At 36.7% G+C, this 19,362-nt stretch overlaps 2 protein-coding genes across 5 annotated transcripts in view; one reads left to right on the top strand and one right to left on the bottom strand.

The window, feature by feature from the left end:
* Positions 1–15,352, bottom strand: part of nms (neuromedin S) — a 31,153-nt gene extending 15,801 nt beyond the window's left edge. Inside the window, exons 1-2 of one of the 2 annotated variants that reach the window (XM_081368754.1) lie at positions 15,299–15,352; positions 11,518–11,680 (exon numbers count right to left, since the gene is read on the bottom strand). The gene's annotated coding sequence lies outside the window, so the exon portion shown is untranslated. The remainder of the gene's footprint in view (positions 1–11,517; positions 11,681–15,298) is intronic. The other variant, XM_081368755.1, reaches the window with a different exon arrangement.
* The window catches only part of LOC308692601 (E3 SUMO-protein ligase RanBP2), a 12,483-nt gene continuing 116 nt past the window's right edge, over positions 6,996–19,362 (top strand). The window contains exons 1-10 of one of the 3 annotated variants that reach the window (XM_081368749.1): positions 6,996–8,849; positions 9,620–9,709; positions 10,636–10,869; positions 11,512–11,689; positions 13,193–13,906; positions 16,154–16,309; positions 17,120–17,206; positions 17,397–17,497; positions 18,476–18,752; positions 19,012–19,362. The exon at positions 19,012–19,362 is cut by the window's right edge and continues 116 nt beyond it. In XM_081368749.1, coding sequence (XP_081224875.1) covers positions 8,292–8,849; positions 9,620–9,709; positions 10,636–10,869; positions 11,512–11,689; positions 13,193–13,906; positions 16,154–16,309; positions 17,120–17,206; positions 17,397–17,497; positions 18,476–18,752; positions 19,012–19,142 — 2,526 coding nt within the window. In that variant the 5' untranslated portion in view covers positions 6,996–8,291 and the 3' untranslated portion in view covers positions 19,143–19,362. The remainder of the gene's footprint in view (positions 8,850–9,619; positions 9,710–10,635; positions 10,870–11,511; positions 11,690–13,192; positions 13,907–16,153; positions 16,310–17,119; positions 17,207–17,396; positions 17,498–18,475; positions 18,753–19,011) is intronic. The other 2 variants (XM_081368751.1, XM_081368750.1) reach the window with 2 other exon arrangements.

The following is a 19,362-nucleotide window of genomic DNA, read 5'->3' as shown; positions in this document are numbered from 1 at the left end:
TTAGAAATGGTGCTTAATATTTATTTTATAACATGTGATACTTTTTTTCAGGATTTTTTGATTATTAAAAAGTTGTTTTAAAAAAGTCTTCACTATCACTTTTATATATTTAACACATCCTCGCTGAATATTCCTGTTTTTTTTTTTTCTGTATTTTTGATCAAATAAATGCAGGCTTGTAGAGCATAATAAGAAACTTCTTTCAAAAACAATAAAAATAGTAATGGGTCCAGACTTTTTACTGGTAGCCTACTACATCAAACTTTATCTAAAGTAATCTCTTTTTTGTTTAATGAAGATGTTATTGTTCTTGTTGTTATTTTGCTGGTGTATTCAGTTTATTCACAGTTCCAGAATACCACTTCAGTAGATGAACATAAACGTGCTTTTATAATTGTTTTCATAGCTGCGTTATGGGCAGATATTGCATTGCTACCTTAAATATGCTATACACAAATCAAGTGGAAGAGAAAGATACGATCGCTACTGAGCAGGGAAAAAAATCTAAACTAATATTCGTATAGGCTATGATGTCAGGGTATTATCTAATCATCAGCAGAATATAGAAGATAGACCCATAGATATGAGATCCTTTATTTGAAACATTTAAAAATGTTGCAGTGTGTTGGTTTTTTAACTTTGAATACAAACGTCTTATCTTTTACTTTTGTAGCTTTTTTACTAGTCAGCTCCCAACGCGATGTTATTCATTGTACGCGCAAATTCAAAGCGTCGCGTCTGGGCACGTTAATGACGCTCGCACTCTTTTAAACTCGTAGACTAACAAAGCGGTGAATGATTTTTCCAGAAATGACGCTGATCTACAGTAGCCCACACGTTTATATTTAAAATACATTGCAATCACTCCAAAATCGATGACCTGCATTACGAGCTGTGCTTCTTTGCGTGCCTATGTAGACTTTTGTACAGTCATGGGCTGGCGTTAATGTGACGTAATGTAACAGTCTATGGTTAAGATAAACATCGTCACTATTTTTAGTTAATTAATAAATTTTGAAATAAATTGTAGATAGGACATTTGTACATTTATTTATTTATTTTTTATTTTTTATTTTTTTGTCCCTCTGTCTGGGCCCCATCCCGCCAATCGGGCCCTAGGCACGTGCCTAGTTTGCCTTTGCGTTAATCCGGCTCTGGGTGTGGTTCACTGTAACATGCCCAGATATGACCGATTAAAATGCTATCTGATCTAATCAAATACAATTATTAACTTTTTTATATAAAATAATGGCTTTTTTAAAATAATTAAAATATATCACTCTAAAAAATGCTGGGTTGTTTTAACCCAATTTTGGGTCAAATATGGACTAACCCAACGTTGGGTTAAAAATGCAATTTAAAAATGGACAAACCCAGCCGTTGGGTTACATTTTTAAATTGCATTTTTTTAACCCAACGCAAAATTGGGTTAAAACAACCCAGCATTTTTAAAAAGAGTATACTCTCTTTTTTGAGTTTTACAACGAACACACCGGAAAACAGCTATAGCCTACAGCACACACAGCATAATATTAATTAATAATTTCTGAACATTGACTCTCAGTCTTTATTCGCATTTTTCTCATGGTTTCTCAATAGAATTCATAAAAATATAGAATATAATATCATAGTCCTAATATGCTCATTGTAACGCAGTGTGACAACATGCCCCGCCTGTGCAACTGTAGGGTTTATGGTTTAAACCCGGTGAGTGTTTCTGCTGGTTAGATCAGCATTAAAGAACGATCTCAACTGTTATAACAGATTGGACATTAAAATAATATCAGATTTGCCTAATTTTAAATAAACAAAAAAACTGAGATTTCAGAATTTTGGCGCAATTTTTTCTCTATATAGGCCTACTGTTGCTATAGCAACTAGTAATACAATAAGTTTCGTCATGCTGGAAGTATTTAAAACAAGTGTGACAACTTGCCCCGCGTTAGTTTGCTCACCTCCTACTCACTCCGTCTATCCCTCAACTCCTGACATCATGGAAGCAGAGGATTGTGGGTGTACTCATAATTGGGTTTTATTAGTTGAAGTCTAACTGGATTACACCTCTTCCATCCGAGTGTGTGACGGTCATTTGCTTTCAAGGTGGTGAGAGAGATTTATATAGTTAATAACTTGTACAATAATAACCACAAGCTATGGGTTGGGTCGATGCTGGACACAATATGTTCTTTTAGTTTTTCCATCTTTTTGCAGATTGAAATGTATTGTGTTGGTGTGAGGTATGTTGCTCCAAACAAGGGAAAGTGAAAACTAAATCTCAGTGAGAAAAGGTCAGGATACGGTTTGAATATGAGAATCTTCACAGTTTTGATGGTACAAAATTCTGCTGTAAAACCTGTTAATTGGTTAATGGTAAGTTCACTTATGGTGAAAAAAGTAATCTAATGGTACATTTAATGTAATTTGACAGTAAAATATGTAAAACAAACAAACAAAATCCTTACATGTCCTAAATCATCATATAAACTGTACATTCCCAGAATTCTCACACCTGATGGTTTTCTTCTTATTTTTTTGTTATACATTATATGTTATAATATCTCATGTTGTTTATTGCATTATTCCTAACACAAACACAAAACACCAACATGGAGACACACATCACACTAAAATAATGCAATAAACATCCATTTAACAACATAAGATGTAACATAAAACCCTAATGTATCACAAAACAACTAACAAGTGTGATGTGTTTGTGTGTATCGTCTGCTTGTTATGAACTTTTATTTACATCTTTCTCTTTATCACTTGTGTTTTGTTAAACTGCAAATGTAAGTGCAGTCCATAAAACCTGAAATATTGTAAAAAAAAAAAAAAATTAAATAACAGTTCTTTATTGGGATCAATGGTTCCGTGAAGAATCAATGGAAACACTAAAGGCTCAGAATGTTAATAAAAATTGTTTTTTTTTTAAGAAGTTTTTTTGATCACTAAAAGGTTATTTGGGGAACTAAATCATGGTTCTTCTATGGCATATAAAATCCCCCCTAGAACCTTTATTTTCAAGATTGTACCGTATTTTTTACACTCTAAAAACTGCTGGGTTGTTTCAACCCAACTTTGGGTCAAATATGGACCCAGTATTTGTATTTAACCCAGCCGTTGGGTTAATTTTTTTGTCCAGTTTGTCCATATTTGACCCAAAATTGGGTTAAAACAACCCAGCATTTAAAGTTCTTTGGTAAAGTTCTGGCAACTGTTTTTTACCGTAACTTTTGCTCACTGATCCCCCCCCCCCACCCCACACACTCTCATGAATGAGCATCTGAAGGGCTTTTAAGAGACGACCTCTTCTCATTTCTGCTGGAATGAATAAACACATCATGCAGCCATAACTACAAAACGGTTTAGTCATGAAATGTCATGTGCTCCCAACTGGCCCATCAAAGCACAGGCAGATTGACTCCGATAGTGTGTGTGTTTGCAGATAGATACTCGTCCGGCTGGGAACAGCTTGATACTCCTCATGTCATCTTATTGATTGAAAATAACAGGGTTAGTGGAGCATATTATAGTCAGAGGAGCTGATGCGGTCCACAGATGGCGTGAAGAAAGATCAGGGACCGGTGAAGTTCGTAAGCGCTTTTATAATCGAAGCAGGCCTAATTGTTATTCTCCAGCTAGAATATGCATGATGTAGTTTATAATGCCAAGAGAGCGATCAAACGTTAATTTACTGGAAGCCAATCTGTGTGAATTGCAATGTGACGGACTGAAAAGAAAAGTTTCCTGCATTGTTACCGGCTGTCCGGAGAAATGTGTAAGAGCAATCAAACGAGGTGTGAGAGTCTCGGGTCTCAGGTTTAACGATGTCGGGTTGTTCTGCTGGACGACAGGTGATGACAGACCACCGTAATGAGCCAATCAGACGTCAGACACATGGAGGTGAGACTTCTGAATCACAGACAGGCACACGTGTCCATGAGAGAACACATGTAAGCATTGACTTTCTTGGTTTGATAAATAGATTGGGAAGAGACTGATAGTTTCACTTGAGTTACGTTAGCTGTGTTTCCATCAAAAGTTGCACTATTTAGCGTGTGCAAATGAAGCAGTGTTTCCATCTCATGCATCACAAAATTGTCACTTCCTGGGAAACTGATGCAAAATATCAGTAATAAAAATGGAAGTTGCAGCAATCCGGCTCTTTTGCGCTCCCATAAACGTTATGTTATATTTGACTATAACCTAAATCATTGTGCCGTCAAAACTGGAAATCACATAAACGTGTAGTCGAGGGGTTTCAATTTCTTTTAGTATAAATACAAACATGCATGGAGAGAAATTAGATATAGTGCAGGAACTGCAGCCCGATGTGCGTCTGCTCAGGATTTAATATTGGTTTGTATTTGTTCATTTTATCCAGAGTGACTTACAGTGAGTTCAAGCTTTACATTTCATCAGTATATCATCAGGGTAACTTGCCTTGTAATCCTGACAGGTATGCAAAAAGCAAATGATTTATTTGTGTTTTATAACAATATGAAACATTCACTCATTCACTCCACTGCCTCTATAAGGTGTATTATATATAAACTTCAAACTTTTGTTTTTAACTCTCAGACAACATTCAAATTGACTTTGTAGGTCCTGTTAATGCACACTCAGATTTGTGGTGATGAGGAAACGTCTGCTTGTTTTCCTCGGTCCTGTTTTGCAGGTTATGATCAGTCGCTTTGGTATGAAGGATTTATTGAGGTTGTTTGCTTATTGAATTCCAAAAATACAAAACAACTCAAGATATTTAAAGGGGTGGTTGATTATGATTTGACTTTTCTAACTTTAGTTAGTGTGTAATGTTGCTGTGTGAGCATAAACAACATCTGCAAAGTTACAACGCTCAAAGTTCAAAGCAAAGGGAGATATTTGCTTTTAAAGAAATCACTTTTTAAGGACTACAACAAACGGCTGGTAGAGACTACACCACATTCCTCCCGGGTTAGTGACATCACCAACTCTAACATTTACATAAACCCCGCCCCCTGAACACGATTTATAGATTATCATGACAGAATATGCTAATCAATGACTAGAAGATAACTACACATCAGCGACATAAACTCATCAACTAACCATTCTGAAATGTCCTGTTGCTTCTACATGTTGTCACTTCTTCTTGAGTCTCTCCATCATTGTCTGACTCCGGTTTGAACATAAAAGGCTAAAAGTGTTTGAAATGTTCAGTGTATGTGTGTGTGAGGTAAAAGGACACAAGCTGTTGAAGCTCCACCCCCTGTGCCGGGAGCAGCAGCTCATTTGCATTTAAAGGGACACACACAAAATGGTGCGTTTTTGCTCACCCTAAAAAAGTGACAATTTTAACATGCTATATAAAAATATCTGTGGGGTATTTTGAGCTAAAAATTCACATACACACTCTGGGGACATCAGAGACTTATTTTACATCTTATGAAAAGGGCATTATACCACCCCTTTAATAAACAATGTAAATCCAAATAAGGATACAATAGTAATTTACCTACATACTAAGATCATCACTAACATAGCCTAGTACAAATCAATTTATCCTGTTAGCCAACACCCACACCTTTAATAAAAATAAAATAAAATTGATTGAAGTTGGCATTGTTTTAATCTAGAAATGCACTGCAGCTAAAGCCACATATCTGACTATACTGTATTTAAAATCTGAAGATGATAAGTCTGAAACTATGAATTCTATTAAATGTTTTTAAGACCAGGTGATTTTATTTTATGAATACTCTAAAATGCTAACTGGTGTTTATTGTCTTTTTTCTCAGCATCCACATTCAGTGTATTGTCTCTATTGTTTTGTGGTGCAAACTTCCCCATTCAGTTTCAGTCTTCCCCGCTCACATTCACACCTCTCCGGCCTGGTTATGGCTCTTATTACGACTTTCTATTCACAGTTTTAATCCCTCATTTCTTTGATCAAACTTCTCACTTCACCTTCTTTGAAACTGTATCAAATGCACTTCTTTGAAAAAAATAAACATTTCAGTGAGCTTTACTATTCAAAATTATTCATAAAAATAATATATTTGCTCAGCTAGGTGGCAGGTGCATCTTGGGCTAGCTAGCATGTTAGCTTAGCACAACATCAATACACGACAATTTATGAGATTAAAACCATGTTTTTGCTCCAAACCTACTTTTTAACGTTAGTCAAGTGTTTTAAATCACCTAGTCTGGTGTGGTTTCAGATCAGAAGATTATTATAATATAGATTATTTTATAATATTCAGGACATTGATAAAAGCTATGTCGATTAGCACTGCATTATAATAAATACTATTGTTATAAAAATATCCGACATGGCATGAAGAACACATATACATCGTCGCAATCATATATTTATTGCCTCCAAAAAGCCTCTATCCGCATGTTAAAGCGATCAGTGGAAGCTTTATCCAAGTCAATAGAAGACAAGCCTGCAGCATTTAGCCAAAAAAACGTAACAGCTAATGCTAACACTGCGACTGTGTCATATCCCAGGAAAGGAGACCAGAGGCCGTTTTTTTAATGAATGTGAATGGAGAAGAGTCTTCACTACACTGAATAAAACGCTTTTGTGAGGAAAAAGCTTATCATTTAATTAATCGACTAAGATCTCTAGTTTTATGTGAGGGACTTTCTGGAATGTCACATGATATGCATGTTCATCACGAGTGCCATTTGTGGACTAAACATGCATAGAGCGCCCTCAGGCTGCCAGGATGAATTGAAAACAGTCCATAAGAGTATCCAGCTCTCATAATGATTACATCGGCACATTTTGGGTAAAAACCAAGAGGGATGTTGTTTTGTCAAGCATTTTCATGATGACCGTACAGGAGTTTTTCCTCGGTGGAAGCTGCTGACGCTCATAATTCATATTAAAGGTATATCGACTCCTTTTTTTCATTTTCATAACTCCTGACACAAATTAAGACATAACTGTCACTATAAGTTTCTCAGAATAAAATAGAGGCCAAATACTGAAGCTTGAGTCTTAGATCTTTTTAATGATTTTGTCAAGGTTATAACATTAGCAGTAACTTTAAACTAATTTAAAGTTTCCCTGTGGTGAAAATCCAGCGTTTAATGTTGTTTATATGTCCATGTGGTGTTTTTAATATGCTTTAAGACAAACCATGTGTAAATTCATAAGTCAACACCATTGCTGAGTATTTATCCTTAAAACTGCAGCGAACCAAAGACATTAGGCTTGTTCGACGGTTTATGGCATCGAAGTACCGTGAGAGCGACTGAAAAGCATACATCTCTAATCGCTCTCGCTCTATTTTGATTTCATTCACTGATCGGTCTGTGTAGCGCCGGTTAAAGTCCAACAAGCCTTGCCTCAACTCCAAAACACGTTTAAATAGCAGGTGATTCTGACGTCACAAACTACCTTGTAACCAATCAGGTCAATGTGCGATCGTCCTCGAGTGGGTCTGGGGCGAGTGAGTGGAGGCTGGGCTAATTTGCATATTCATAGAACCGCCTATAGGCTACTAAACTACATTATTCAATCTATTTTAAGGCATGAATATTTTTTTTCCAAGGAAAAAACATTCAAATGTGTAATTTTGGAGATCAGAGATAAATTTTAGAGTATACAATTATTGACTAGTGGTGGACTTTAATCAAAGAACGATTCACTGCGTCGGCGTCCTCGTGTTGTTGCTGTTCTCTGAAGGGAGTTCAGCTGCAAGACAACGAGTCCATCTACTGGAAACACACGATACTAGCAGGACTCTAAAATACACAGCAACAGATGAAAATCATACACACTTACTGCACGCATTTGTAATACTGACCTCAGTTTCCTTATGTTTACAATCCTTTACAAGTCGTGATCTTTACTGATGATAACTTGTGTTTGTCAAGCAGACTTTTGTTTTGACGATCGCAAACATAATTCAAATTCAAGTCATATCAGACATGTCACACACATAATGTCCTGCATAAACCGTTTGCTTCCGATGCATATCGGCCTGTATATATATAGCAGCTAGGCATAGTAGCCTACAAATTAATCTAAACGGAACACTTCCTGAAAGCGGCGCAGCAAAACGCCCTCAAAACTTAGTTTCGCGATCGATATTCGTCGGATATTCGCTTGCATGGCAAAATGAACGTTTTCTGACTGTACAACAGATATAGAGATGGTTGCATAAAAATTTAAGAAAGACGTAAATTTAAGTCATAAAAAAGATTCCTTCCGTCGGGAATTGCCTGAGTCACTCGTTTCCAAACAAACGAAACTGAAGCGTTCGTGCGTGGTTTCTTTTTAATGCAGCAAAATGGCAGATGAAGTTTCACTCGATCGGGAATCTCTCAGATGCTCAATTTGTCTGGATCTTTTCATAAATCCAGCGATTATTCCCTGTGGACACAGTTTCTGCACGGACTGCATTACAGGTGTGTGGGATCGGGATGTGTGCAGATGCCCTCAATGCAAACACACTTTCATCCACAGACCTGCTCTCATTGACTGGCTCCACGTGAAGGAACTTTCCGAGAAGCTGATGAAGATGAGAAGAACACAGGCTGAGGATGATGAAGATGTGAGCTGTGACTCCTGCACCTCGAGGACGAGCAAAGCCATCAGATCCTGCCTCACCTGTCTCGCCTCTTACTGCGAGTCTCACCTGGAGAAACACAACGAGCTCCACGGGTGGAGGAAACACCAGCTGACGGATTCAGCCACGGATCTCCACCGCAAGACCTGCTCTCAGCACGGGAAACTCATCGATGTTTTCTGTCGTACTGATCAGCAGTGTGTGTGTCTGCTGTGTGCAATACATGAACACAAGAGTCACGACACCATCTCAGCATCTGATGAAAGAGCAGACAGACAGGTAGAGGTCCTGCCAGATTATTGTGGCTTTTACTGGTGACACTTTACAATAAGCTCTCATTTATTAATATGAACTAACAATGAGCAATACATTTGTTACAGTATTTATTAATCGCTGTTAATGTTAGTTTGTTGTTTGTTCATGTTAGTTCACATACATTAATGCAAAGTCCCCTGCAATCATTTTATCACTTAAAACTCATCTTTGATCATCAAAATTACATATTTAAACGTTTTTTCCTTGAAAAAAAATATTGAATATCTTTGAATGTAACTCTACACCTTATTTACTATACGCGGCTCTATGAATATGCAAATGAGCCCCGCCTCCACTCACTCACTCAGCTCAGAGATCCACTGGTTGACGATCACACGTTGATCTGATTGGTTACAAGGTAGTTTGTGACGTCAGAAACACCAGCGATTTCAAAGCGTGTTTTTGAGACTGTCTTTGGTTCACTGCAGTTTTAAGGAGGAAATACTCAGCAATGCTGTCGACTTATGAATTTACACATGGTTTGTCTTAAAGCATATTAAAAACACCACATAGACACATAAACAACATTAAAAGCTGGATTTTCACCACAGGGGGACTTTAACTAACAAATTCAACCTTTTCATTCTTAGTTAGCTAAAGTTGTTAACTAATGCAACCTTATTGTAAAGTGTTACCAATATCTTAATCCTGGTATCTAAAAGTTAACGTAATGCGCATTTACAGGTTTTATCTGCAGTTAAAAACTAAAGTATATAACTATTTTCTGTCGCCAGAGGAAGTTAATGGAAACGCGTGTGAAGTTTCTGCAGAACATCCAAGACAGAGAGAAGGATTTCAAAGCGCAGGCTGAGGAGTCGATCCAAGTGAGTATTGATCGGCTGTATTGAGTATTGATCACAGATCTCATGTTATCAGTCCTATAATGATTCATGTATCCACTTTGCCTCATATGTTTCTCCTTAAATTCCTTAGGAGAAGTACATCTGAGTAAGAGTATATAATTGTGGATATTAATGTGGAAAGCAGCTCATATCATTTGTTTTTTGCAGAGTTTGATGAGAGATGTTTGATGAGAGATGTTGGCAAATCTGAGCACAGTTTGAGAGATTGTTGAGGCGTCTTCTGAAACTCTAGAGACAGATCTTGGATTTTTCTTTTCAGGAGAAACATCTGAGAAGCAAATACCCAGCTAACAAGCGTATTTTTGTTTGATTTTGTTAACTTTCCCATTAAGTTATGAAAATGTTATTTCTGAATGTTTTCTAAAGGATCTAAACATTCAGTTTTTAAAATGTTTTTGCGTGGTTATGGGAACGTTAAGGAAACATTAAATTAAAAAAAATATATATTTTTTTATTTTTTTTATTTGTTTTTACATAATGTGGGAACATTCCATTCAATGTTACTTTTGAATGTTCTCTAAACATTCTGAAACCAGTAGTACCGTTTAAAAACGTTAGACGAGCATCCAACTAAAACATTCCATGAACGATGTATAATGTTTTCATGCTAACTATTTTAGAACATTATTAAAGAGATCCGTTTATACGAATATTCTATTAATGTTACTGGAAGAACGTTTGTTCATAACTTTGAGAGAACCTTGTCGGAACGTTATTTCAGAAATGTAAAGTTCTAAGAAAATACAAATCATGCAGTTAGCTAGCATCAAGTATTCATTTAGGCAGAAATAATGAGCTTGTTAAAGCAATTATTACAAGTTGTGACATCATAGTGATTCCAGTATATGTAAAATATATTGAGTTTGCGGTTGTTCTTCCTGGAACAGCGTTCAGCACAGACCGCAGTCACAGAAAGCGAGCGGGTCTTCAGCGAGGTGGTGTCCTGCGTTCAGAAAACATGCTGTCGTGTGAAGGAACTGATCGCAGATCAACAGAGAGATGAACTCAGTCACGTTGAAGGACTTCAGGAGAAAGTCCAACAGAAGATCGCTGGCATGAAGAGGACGGTGTCTGAGCTTGATCAGTTTATGACCACTGAAGATCACATTCAATTCCTGCAGGTTTGTGAAGATCCTCGGAAAACAAACTCGTATTCTGATCAAAAGTCTGACGTTAAAATCCCCCTGGAGTCCATGATTCTTTCATCACCGAAAATATATTTAAACGTTTTTTCTTTATGCCTTAAAATAGCTTTAATGTAAACCCTGCCCCATTTAATATGCACGGTTCTATGAATATGCAAATAAACCCCGCCTCCACTCACTCACTCAGCTCAGAGATCCACTGGTTGACGATCACACGTTGATCTGATTGGTTACAAGGTAGTTTGTGACGTCAGAAACACCAGCGATTTCAAAGCGTGTTTTTGAGACTGTCTTTGGTTCACTGCAGTTTTAAGGAGGAAATACTCAGCAATGCTGTCGACTTATGAATTTACACATGCTTTGTCTTAAAGCAGATTAAAAACACCACATAGACACATAAACAACATTAAAAGCTGGATTTTCACTTTAATAAAACACTAAGTTTATAAAACAACAACACTTCCTCAATGTTTGATGAGGAAAGCACTTGATTATATTTACTTTATGATATATATATATATTTGAAATTTAGACTATTGATAAAGTTTCTAAAGAATGCATTTACATTTTTGTATTTCTTCTTTCTGCATTATTTGTGATATGGTATGGTATGTGTAGAATTACCCGTCTGACTGTGACGAATCCACGTCTGAAGGATTTGAAGATCTTTCCAGGATTTCTGAACGTCCAGATGCTTTTTTTCACAACGTGAGGATTCTGGTTTCTAAAATGCAAGAGCGTTTGATGGATGTCACCAAAACGACAGAGATCGAGATCAAGATCAAGTCTGTAAAAGGTTGAAAGATTTCATTAAATATAAAGAAAAACTGATAGATTCTGCATTTTCGAGTTCTTTCCATATGTCTGTTACACTGTAAAAAAATGCGATATGATCAATGAGTCACGACAACATATGATTTTACATTACTTCAACTCATCAAAATAAGATAAGCAATTTTTGCTATTTCACGTCTATTTAAAAACAGTCACCAAATATGGAAACTCGAGTCTTTCCTATGATATATAGTTTGTGTGGGACAGTGACAACTAAAGTCCTCCTGTACACAATAATTGTATCCCTTAAAACTAATCTTTTTCATGACATATTTAAATATTTTTTCCTTGAAAAAAAAAATTATTCATGTCTTAAAATATCTGGAATGTAACTCGACACCCTTGCCTCATTTAGTATTCGCGGTTCTATGAATATGCAAATGAGCCCCGCCTCCACTCACTCACTCAGCTCAGAGATCCACTGGTTGACGATCACACGTTGATCTGATTGGTTACAAGGTAGTTTGTGACGTCAGAAACACCAGCGATTTCAAACTGTTTTTATGTTGTGAGATGTCTATGTGTTTATAAACCATGTGTAAATTCATAAGTCGACAGCATTGCTGAGTATTTCCTCCTTAAAACTGCAGTGAACCAAAGACAGTCTCAAAAACACGCTTTGAAATCGATGGTGTTTCTGACGTCACAAACTACCTTGTAACCAATCAGATCAACGTGTGATCGTCAACCAGTGGATCTCTGAGCTGAGTGAGTGAGTGGAGGCGGGGCTCATTTGCATATTCATAGAACCGCACATACTAAATGAGGCAAGGGTGTCGAGTTACATTCAAGATATTTTAAGGCATGAAGAATTTTTTTTCAAGGAAAGAATGTTTAAATGTCATTTTAGTGATCAAAGGTGAGTTTTAAGGGATACAATTATTGACTAGGGCACTTTAAATATTAAAGGAACATTCCATTTTTTTTTTTTTTTTCATTTTGCAAACTTTATGAGAATTACTTATGAATTACTAGAGTTACTTTTGAATGTTCTCTGAACAGAAGTAGGAACACTTAAAAAATGTTAGACAAACGTCCAACTTAAATGTTTCAGAAATGCTATGTTTGTTCAAACATTTGTTCATAACTTTGCCAGAACATTCCCTGTTATCTGGTGAGAGTCTCAATGATAATTTTGCGATAGTGATAGGCCTGACTTTGTTCATTCCTGCTATAGTACGTCAATATGAGCATTTGTTAAGGTTATACACCCAAATCAAACACCATTTGGAGAGTTCAAACACTGTCAAATGAGCATTAGAGATGCATGTTCTCCTGGACTATCAGGACAGCGTTTGCATGCTTATGATAAAGAAGAGACAGCACATGCATCATCTCTCGGTCTGACTTTTGTCGAGTGATTGACTACAGGGGGACTTTAACAGATTTAAGTGTACAAAATGAAAAATCCTACATTTAAAGATTCTATGTATGTAGTAAACACGTCATTTGCTTTCCTCCTCAGTTTTGTCTCCTATTGGAGGATCTGTGAAACTGTCTGCAACTCCAGCGTTTGGTAAAAAAGATGAGCGGAGGAACTGTGATGTCAGTCTGGTGACAAATGAAGCCACATCTACTTCTAGTCCTGATGGGAATCCGCTTTCAACGGGCAGCGGCTTGTGTGGATCTGTCCAGTTTGACCAGAAGGATATTTTCCGTTTTGGGGAGTCAGTTCCAGCATTTAACTTCAGTTTTCAGCATGTTCCCTCTAAATCCTCATCTGTGCTAAATCAGAGTGGCACGGATAAGGAGGAAACATTTGAGCCAGTCATACCACTACCTGATCTGATTGAGATCTCGACCGGAGAGGAAAACGAGCAAGTGGTTTTCAGTCACAGAGCCAAATTATACCTTTACGACAAAGAACTGATCGAGTGGAAGGAAAGAGGCGTAGGCGTAATTAAAATACTTCAAAATAATAAACCCAGACGTGCCAGACTCGTGATGAGGAGAGAGCAGGTTTTGAAATTATGTGCAAACCACTGGATTACTCCAAATATGAAGCTCAAGCCGCTGAAAGCGAGTGAGAAGGCGTGGACGTGGAATGCCTTGGACTTCGCTGACGGAGGAGGCATGGATCAGACGTTAGCGGTGCGGTTCAAACTGCGGGAGTCGGCCGATGCCTTCAGGGAAATCTTTGAAGAAGCAGCGGCCTCTGCGCACAGTGCTCCAGAAACAGGTGAGCGTCTGTAATCCTTCATATTTGCTGAATTAAGAACTTGTTTCTTACTCATTTTTGGTGGCTGCTTCCACACTGTAAAAAATGAATTGGTGGTTTAACTTAAAAAAGTAAGTAACCTGGTTGCCTTCAAATTTTGAGTTCATTGAAATTAAAAATTTGAGTTAATACAATGAAGGGGATTGATTTAATAAATAGAAACTCAAAATAGTATGTTATTTGAACCACACTAATTATCCAAGTTCATTTGACAAAAGAAAATTTGACTATATCAAAGCATAAAAATACCATAATGTGTTTTCAGATATTTAGGAAACATGCTAAGTTCAAATACTTGTTTCTCTGAAAAACACTTCTACAGTTATTCTATAGAATAACTTTTTTTTGCAATATTATACCCTAGTTAAATCAAGTTAATATGTCCTTGAAATAACAGTTGCAGCTTGTGGGAGAGTAATAACAGTAGCCATTGGGTAAATTGGCAACTGGCGGTTTCAACCAGACCAAAACAAAAACAGACATTCCGACACGGAACGCACACATTTTGGTTATCCAGAGTTCTCGTGAGAGCACAAGTTTAATTTGTTCAGCGAGTTACTGATATACTGATTGGCTTCATCACTCTCCACCAGTAAGCTGGTGTGTGGTGGGCGTTCTGGCGCAATATGGCTGCCGTCGCATCATCCAAGTGGATGTTGCACATTGGTGGTGGTTGAGGAGATTCCCCCCATCTATGTAAAGCGCTTTGAGGTCTCAGAAAAAGCGCTATATAGATGTAACAAATTATTATTATAATTATTAATTTACTCTGGCGTCGAGTAATGATGCTCATTAAATATGCCCCTCAATCTGAGCTGCACCAATCACATCGGGTTATCTGATATAGGCGGGCCAGAGGCGAGATGACGACAGCGCTGTGACGTCCAAGTCATTAGTAAACATTGCAAGATGGCTCTGGATGAACACCAGATGTTTGAAACGGCTTTGGTCGCCACAGTGAACGAGTTAGACTTGGCTTTTTCTCTAAAAGAGGAACAGAAGACGCCACTCGAATCCTTCCTTTGCAAGAAGAGCGTTTTTGCTGTTTTGCCGACCGGATACGACGAGAGTCTAATCTACCAGTTAGCTCCGCTGCTAGCTAAGCGATAACTTGTTGTGATTGGTCGTAGTGTTATCGTTGTGCAGTGAGATTTTCAAATGCATGCTTGGTGCCGCCCCTCGAGCTGGCCGATTTTCATAAGTCGACGCCAGACCATTAATCTTTCAGATTTAGGTCTGGATTTCCAGGCTACACATTTAGTATACTTTGAAAGCAAATGAACTAGGTTAGAGATCAAAGATTCTGCCTGACCTAAAACGCCTCAAACGTTGCAAACGTATACATCAACTTACAGTGCAAGACTCGTCGCTTTCCGTTGTCAATTTCCCTTGTTCCTGTTGCGTGTCCTCAATCTGGCAACCCGCATGAGCCTTGAGGGGGCGGGGAAACAACTCTCTCTCTTTGGAGATTTTTTGTCATTTTTCTATTTTATTTACCTTTAAATTTCTAGATTTGATCAGTAAATGGTAATTTAGTAATTTAAGCACATTCCTCACATTCTTTCAATTTAAATTCCAAATAACTCACAATTTCATGCATAAACCTTTTAATTCAGTTCAAAATATCTTACATTGGGTGTCTTTGCCGACCTCTTGTGGGGGAAAAAATATTACATTATATTTAATGACTCTTGCCACTAGATGGCCTTATAGCGCTATATGGAGCTACAAGGATAAAAAATGATCTGTTCCGCTGGGTCCTAAAGTCAGTTTCTCTTCAGTATGCATAAAGATACACACCTAAACATTATAAAATCATTTGTTTGTAAAGTTTTAGCATTTTTAGTTAGAATTTTGAGCATTTTTAGGTTTTTCTATGTGTACTGAAGCATTCCTCACATTCCATTCAGTCCTAAGGGGGTCAAACTGACCCGTGAGGGAAGGATTTGTTACTTTTTTTAATTTCAACCACAAAACTCCTCGAATCCATTAACTTTTTTGGGTGTGTTTTCATGGTTCAAGTGCGACAAAAGTCCTGGGGTCTTGGACCCCTCTGATGAACCCTCAAATTAGGAAAAAATGCAAAAATATTTTCTGGGTCAAAATGACCCGAGGGAAGCATGAGGGTTTTAAATCATTATATTGATAAAACATAATATCATTATTCTCAGCTAAATGTAATATGTCATGTGTTTTCTCACTGAGAAGGAAAGAGCAGCCAGGGCCGGTGTGACGCTGATGTTGACATCGTGTTTGAGCGAAAGCCGACAGCAGAACAAGCTGAGCTGGCCGCTCGACTGATGCTTCCACACACCTTCTTCTGTGACACACACCAGCTGGGAGACTTGAGCCGTGAGGAGGACGGTAGGAGGAATAGACAGCTGGAATCAGTTCTGCATACTCAGTTGCATTGCTAAGGCAATCATCGCTACTGTTATTACTCTCCCACAACCTGCAACTGTTATTTCAAGGACATATTTACTTCTGACCCTTTGGAATTATCATTTTAAGACTGAACTATTTAGGAAAATCTTGACTGTAATATAAATATTTGGTAACACTTAAAGCTTTGTATAATGTGTACAATGCATACATTTTTAATGCATTAATTATGGCTTGTAATACATATAATGTATAGGCAAGGCAAGGCAAGGCAAGGCAAGGCAAGTTTATTTATATAGCACATTTCATACACAATGGCAATTCAAAGTGCTTTACATAAAAGAAATTAAAATAATAAAAAGAAATAAGAATAATTAAAACAGTTAAGAAAAATAAAAAAATAAAATACAGTACAGTACAAACAGTCGGACGAACAGTGGCACAGTGCTCTATAATATTATAATATTAAGGTTATAATGCATGATTTTTTACTAAAAACAAGAACAAATATCTGCCAGTGAGGTCATTAAACTTATTTTTCTGCCCCCATTGGCAGATATTTTTCATGTTTTAAACACAAACGACAAGTTTTTTAGAAAACAAGACTGTTAAGAATGTTTAGATATTTGTACAGGAAAATAAGACGGAAATACTGCTGATTTTTTTGCAGTGTTCTGGGAAAGTTAATAATTAACAGCATCAGGAAAACAGAACTCACAATATCTTCTGTTTTTATTTTATTTTTTTATGTTTTAAGTTCAAGCGATTAATTAATGTCTTTTTCTTAATCAGATGAAGATTTTGAGGAGGCAGTGAAATCTTTGAAAGGAAAGTTGTATCCTGATCTGTCCATCGAAGGAGATTCATCCGCTGGTCATGGTAGTTTGTTCTGGTTGCAGTGAATCCCAGTTTGCTTAAATACTGCCACAAATGCACACCTTTATGTCACAGCACAGATATAAACCGTTATCATTAAATCATCATTAAGGCTCTGATGTCATCGGCTGCTTCCAATATTTGCAGTCTAGTTTTTCTATGTTAAAAAATAAAGTCTTGTTTATTTCTATAGATGCCAATCTTCCCCGGGAAAATGCTGGAGATGCAACAGAGACGCAAAGTGGCGAAGAGGAAGAGGACCGTGATGATGATGATGATGAAGCTCCTATACATGTAGATATCGCTTCCCTTTGAGCTTTGCCTGATGTGTAAAAGTGTATTGAAATAATACTTGTGGAAGTTGTTGTAAAAGTACCGTGTTTTTGTGTAGTTGTTTCTCTGTAACACACTGAAATTATAAAGGGCATTTTACACAGAATGTGATTCTATTGTGTACAAACACTTTTCATACAAATGTTTGTTGTGTTTAGACTGGTTTCTCTCAAGGCTTGTGTTTAATTCTAATATAAAAAAACAACATTTTAATTATTATTTTAGTACTGTCAAATCAATTAATCGCGATTAATCGCATCTAACATAAAAGTTTGTGTATATAATATTTGTGTCTATATATAAATAAATATATATTATATGTGTGTGTGTAATATGTATATATATATATATATATATATATATATATATATATATATATATATATATATATATATATGTAGACACACATTATATATCCACAAACTTTTGTTAGATGCAATTAATCGCAATTAATCGATTTGACAGAAGTTTTTTTTTTTCATTCAAATGTATTAATTTATTAGTAATTTAAATTAAATGTGTAATTATTAGTATCACTCAAATAAAACATTTAAATATTACTATTTAGGATTCATTTATTTTTATTCCAGTTTTAGTGTGTATCATCACACTTTAGTTTAGGGTCCAATTCTCACTATTAACTGCAACTTTTGCCTCAATAAACTCCTAATTACTGCTTATTAATAGTTAGTAAGGTAGCTGTTAAGTTTAGATTAAGGGATGTAGAATATGATCATGCAGAATAAGACATTAATATGTGCTTTATAAGTATTAATAAACAGCCAAATATCTTAGTAATATAGTTTTTCTTAACACGTATTTGTATTTTCATTATAAATCGGATAGTGATTGGTTGACGTGCCTAACAAGTTCTAAATTCACTGTAAGCCACGGCATGTTTAGGCGTATTCATTGGTTTATGTCATTGCTTCTTTCGAGGTGGATCTACCGTTGGCTGAGGAGAACGAAGAGGAGATGTTGTTGAAGGAGAGGGCCAAACTTTACCGCTGGGACTGTGATATTAACAAGTGGAAAGCCCGAGGTGAAGGAGACATTAAGATCCTTTTCCATCCCTCGAGGAAGATCTACCGCGTATTTATGAGGCAAGAAGGGGATGAGAAGGTGTGTGTGAACCACTGCATCACCAGAGCCATTCGCCTGAAACCAGGGAACACTTCTGCAAACGCAGTGGCATGGACAGCCGCTGACTCTTCAGGTATACATATCATGATTATCTGAATTTTACAGTAATAAATCGTGATATTATTGATTTGACTGCACTGACACTATCAGATGAGATCAAAACGTGAACTGAATAATGATGCTTTTGTCTTTTCGAGCTGCTTTACAGCAGAATTAGTCTCATATTTGCATCATTGATTCCGTTTATTACTGTGAAGCTGCTTTGATGCATCTGTATAATGCACTGTAGAAATAAAGCTGACTTGACTTTACATGTGTTTAATTTCCCACAGAGGGAGGAGATGCTGTATTACGGCGGTTTACTGCCAAGTTTAAGACTCCGGAACTGGCCGTTTCTTTCGCAAAAACTTTTACAGACTGTCAAAGTCACATGTCAGAGTTCACGCAAACTTTGCAAAAGTAAAGCTTTCTTTCCTAGCTAATAACCTGAGTCAGAATAATTATGTCACTATATTCTGCATAGAATGAGTATAAAGTCTAGCTATGGAAGGATATGAGAGCTTTGAATTGATCAAGCCATTAAAAACTTCAATATTTATTTTTCTATATTTTTTACAGTTTGAATTCGTAGTGGTGGAAATAATCCTACTATTTGAAAAAAGAAAAAGAAAAACTTGTTTAAA

Source organism: Scardinius erythrophthalmus (genome assembly GCF_964197995.2).
Source record: "Scardinius erythrophthalmus genome assembly, chromosome: 6".
NCBI classification, from domain to species: domain Eukaryota; kingdom Metazoa; phylum Chordata; class Actinopteri; order Cypriniformes; family Leuciscidae; genus Scardinius; species Scardinius erythrophthalmus.
The sequence above is the reverse complement of the archived record's forward strand: the minus strand, read 5'-3'. Positions and strand labels throughout refer to the sequence as shown.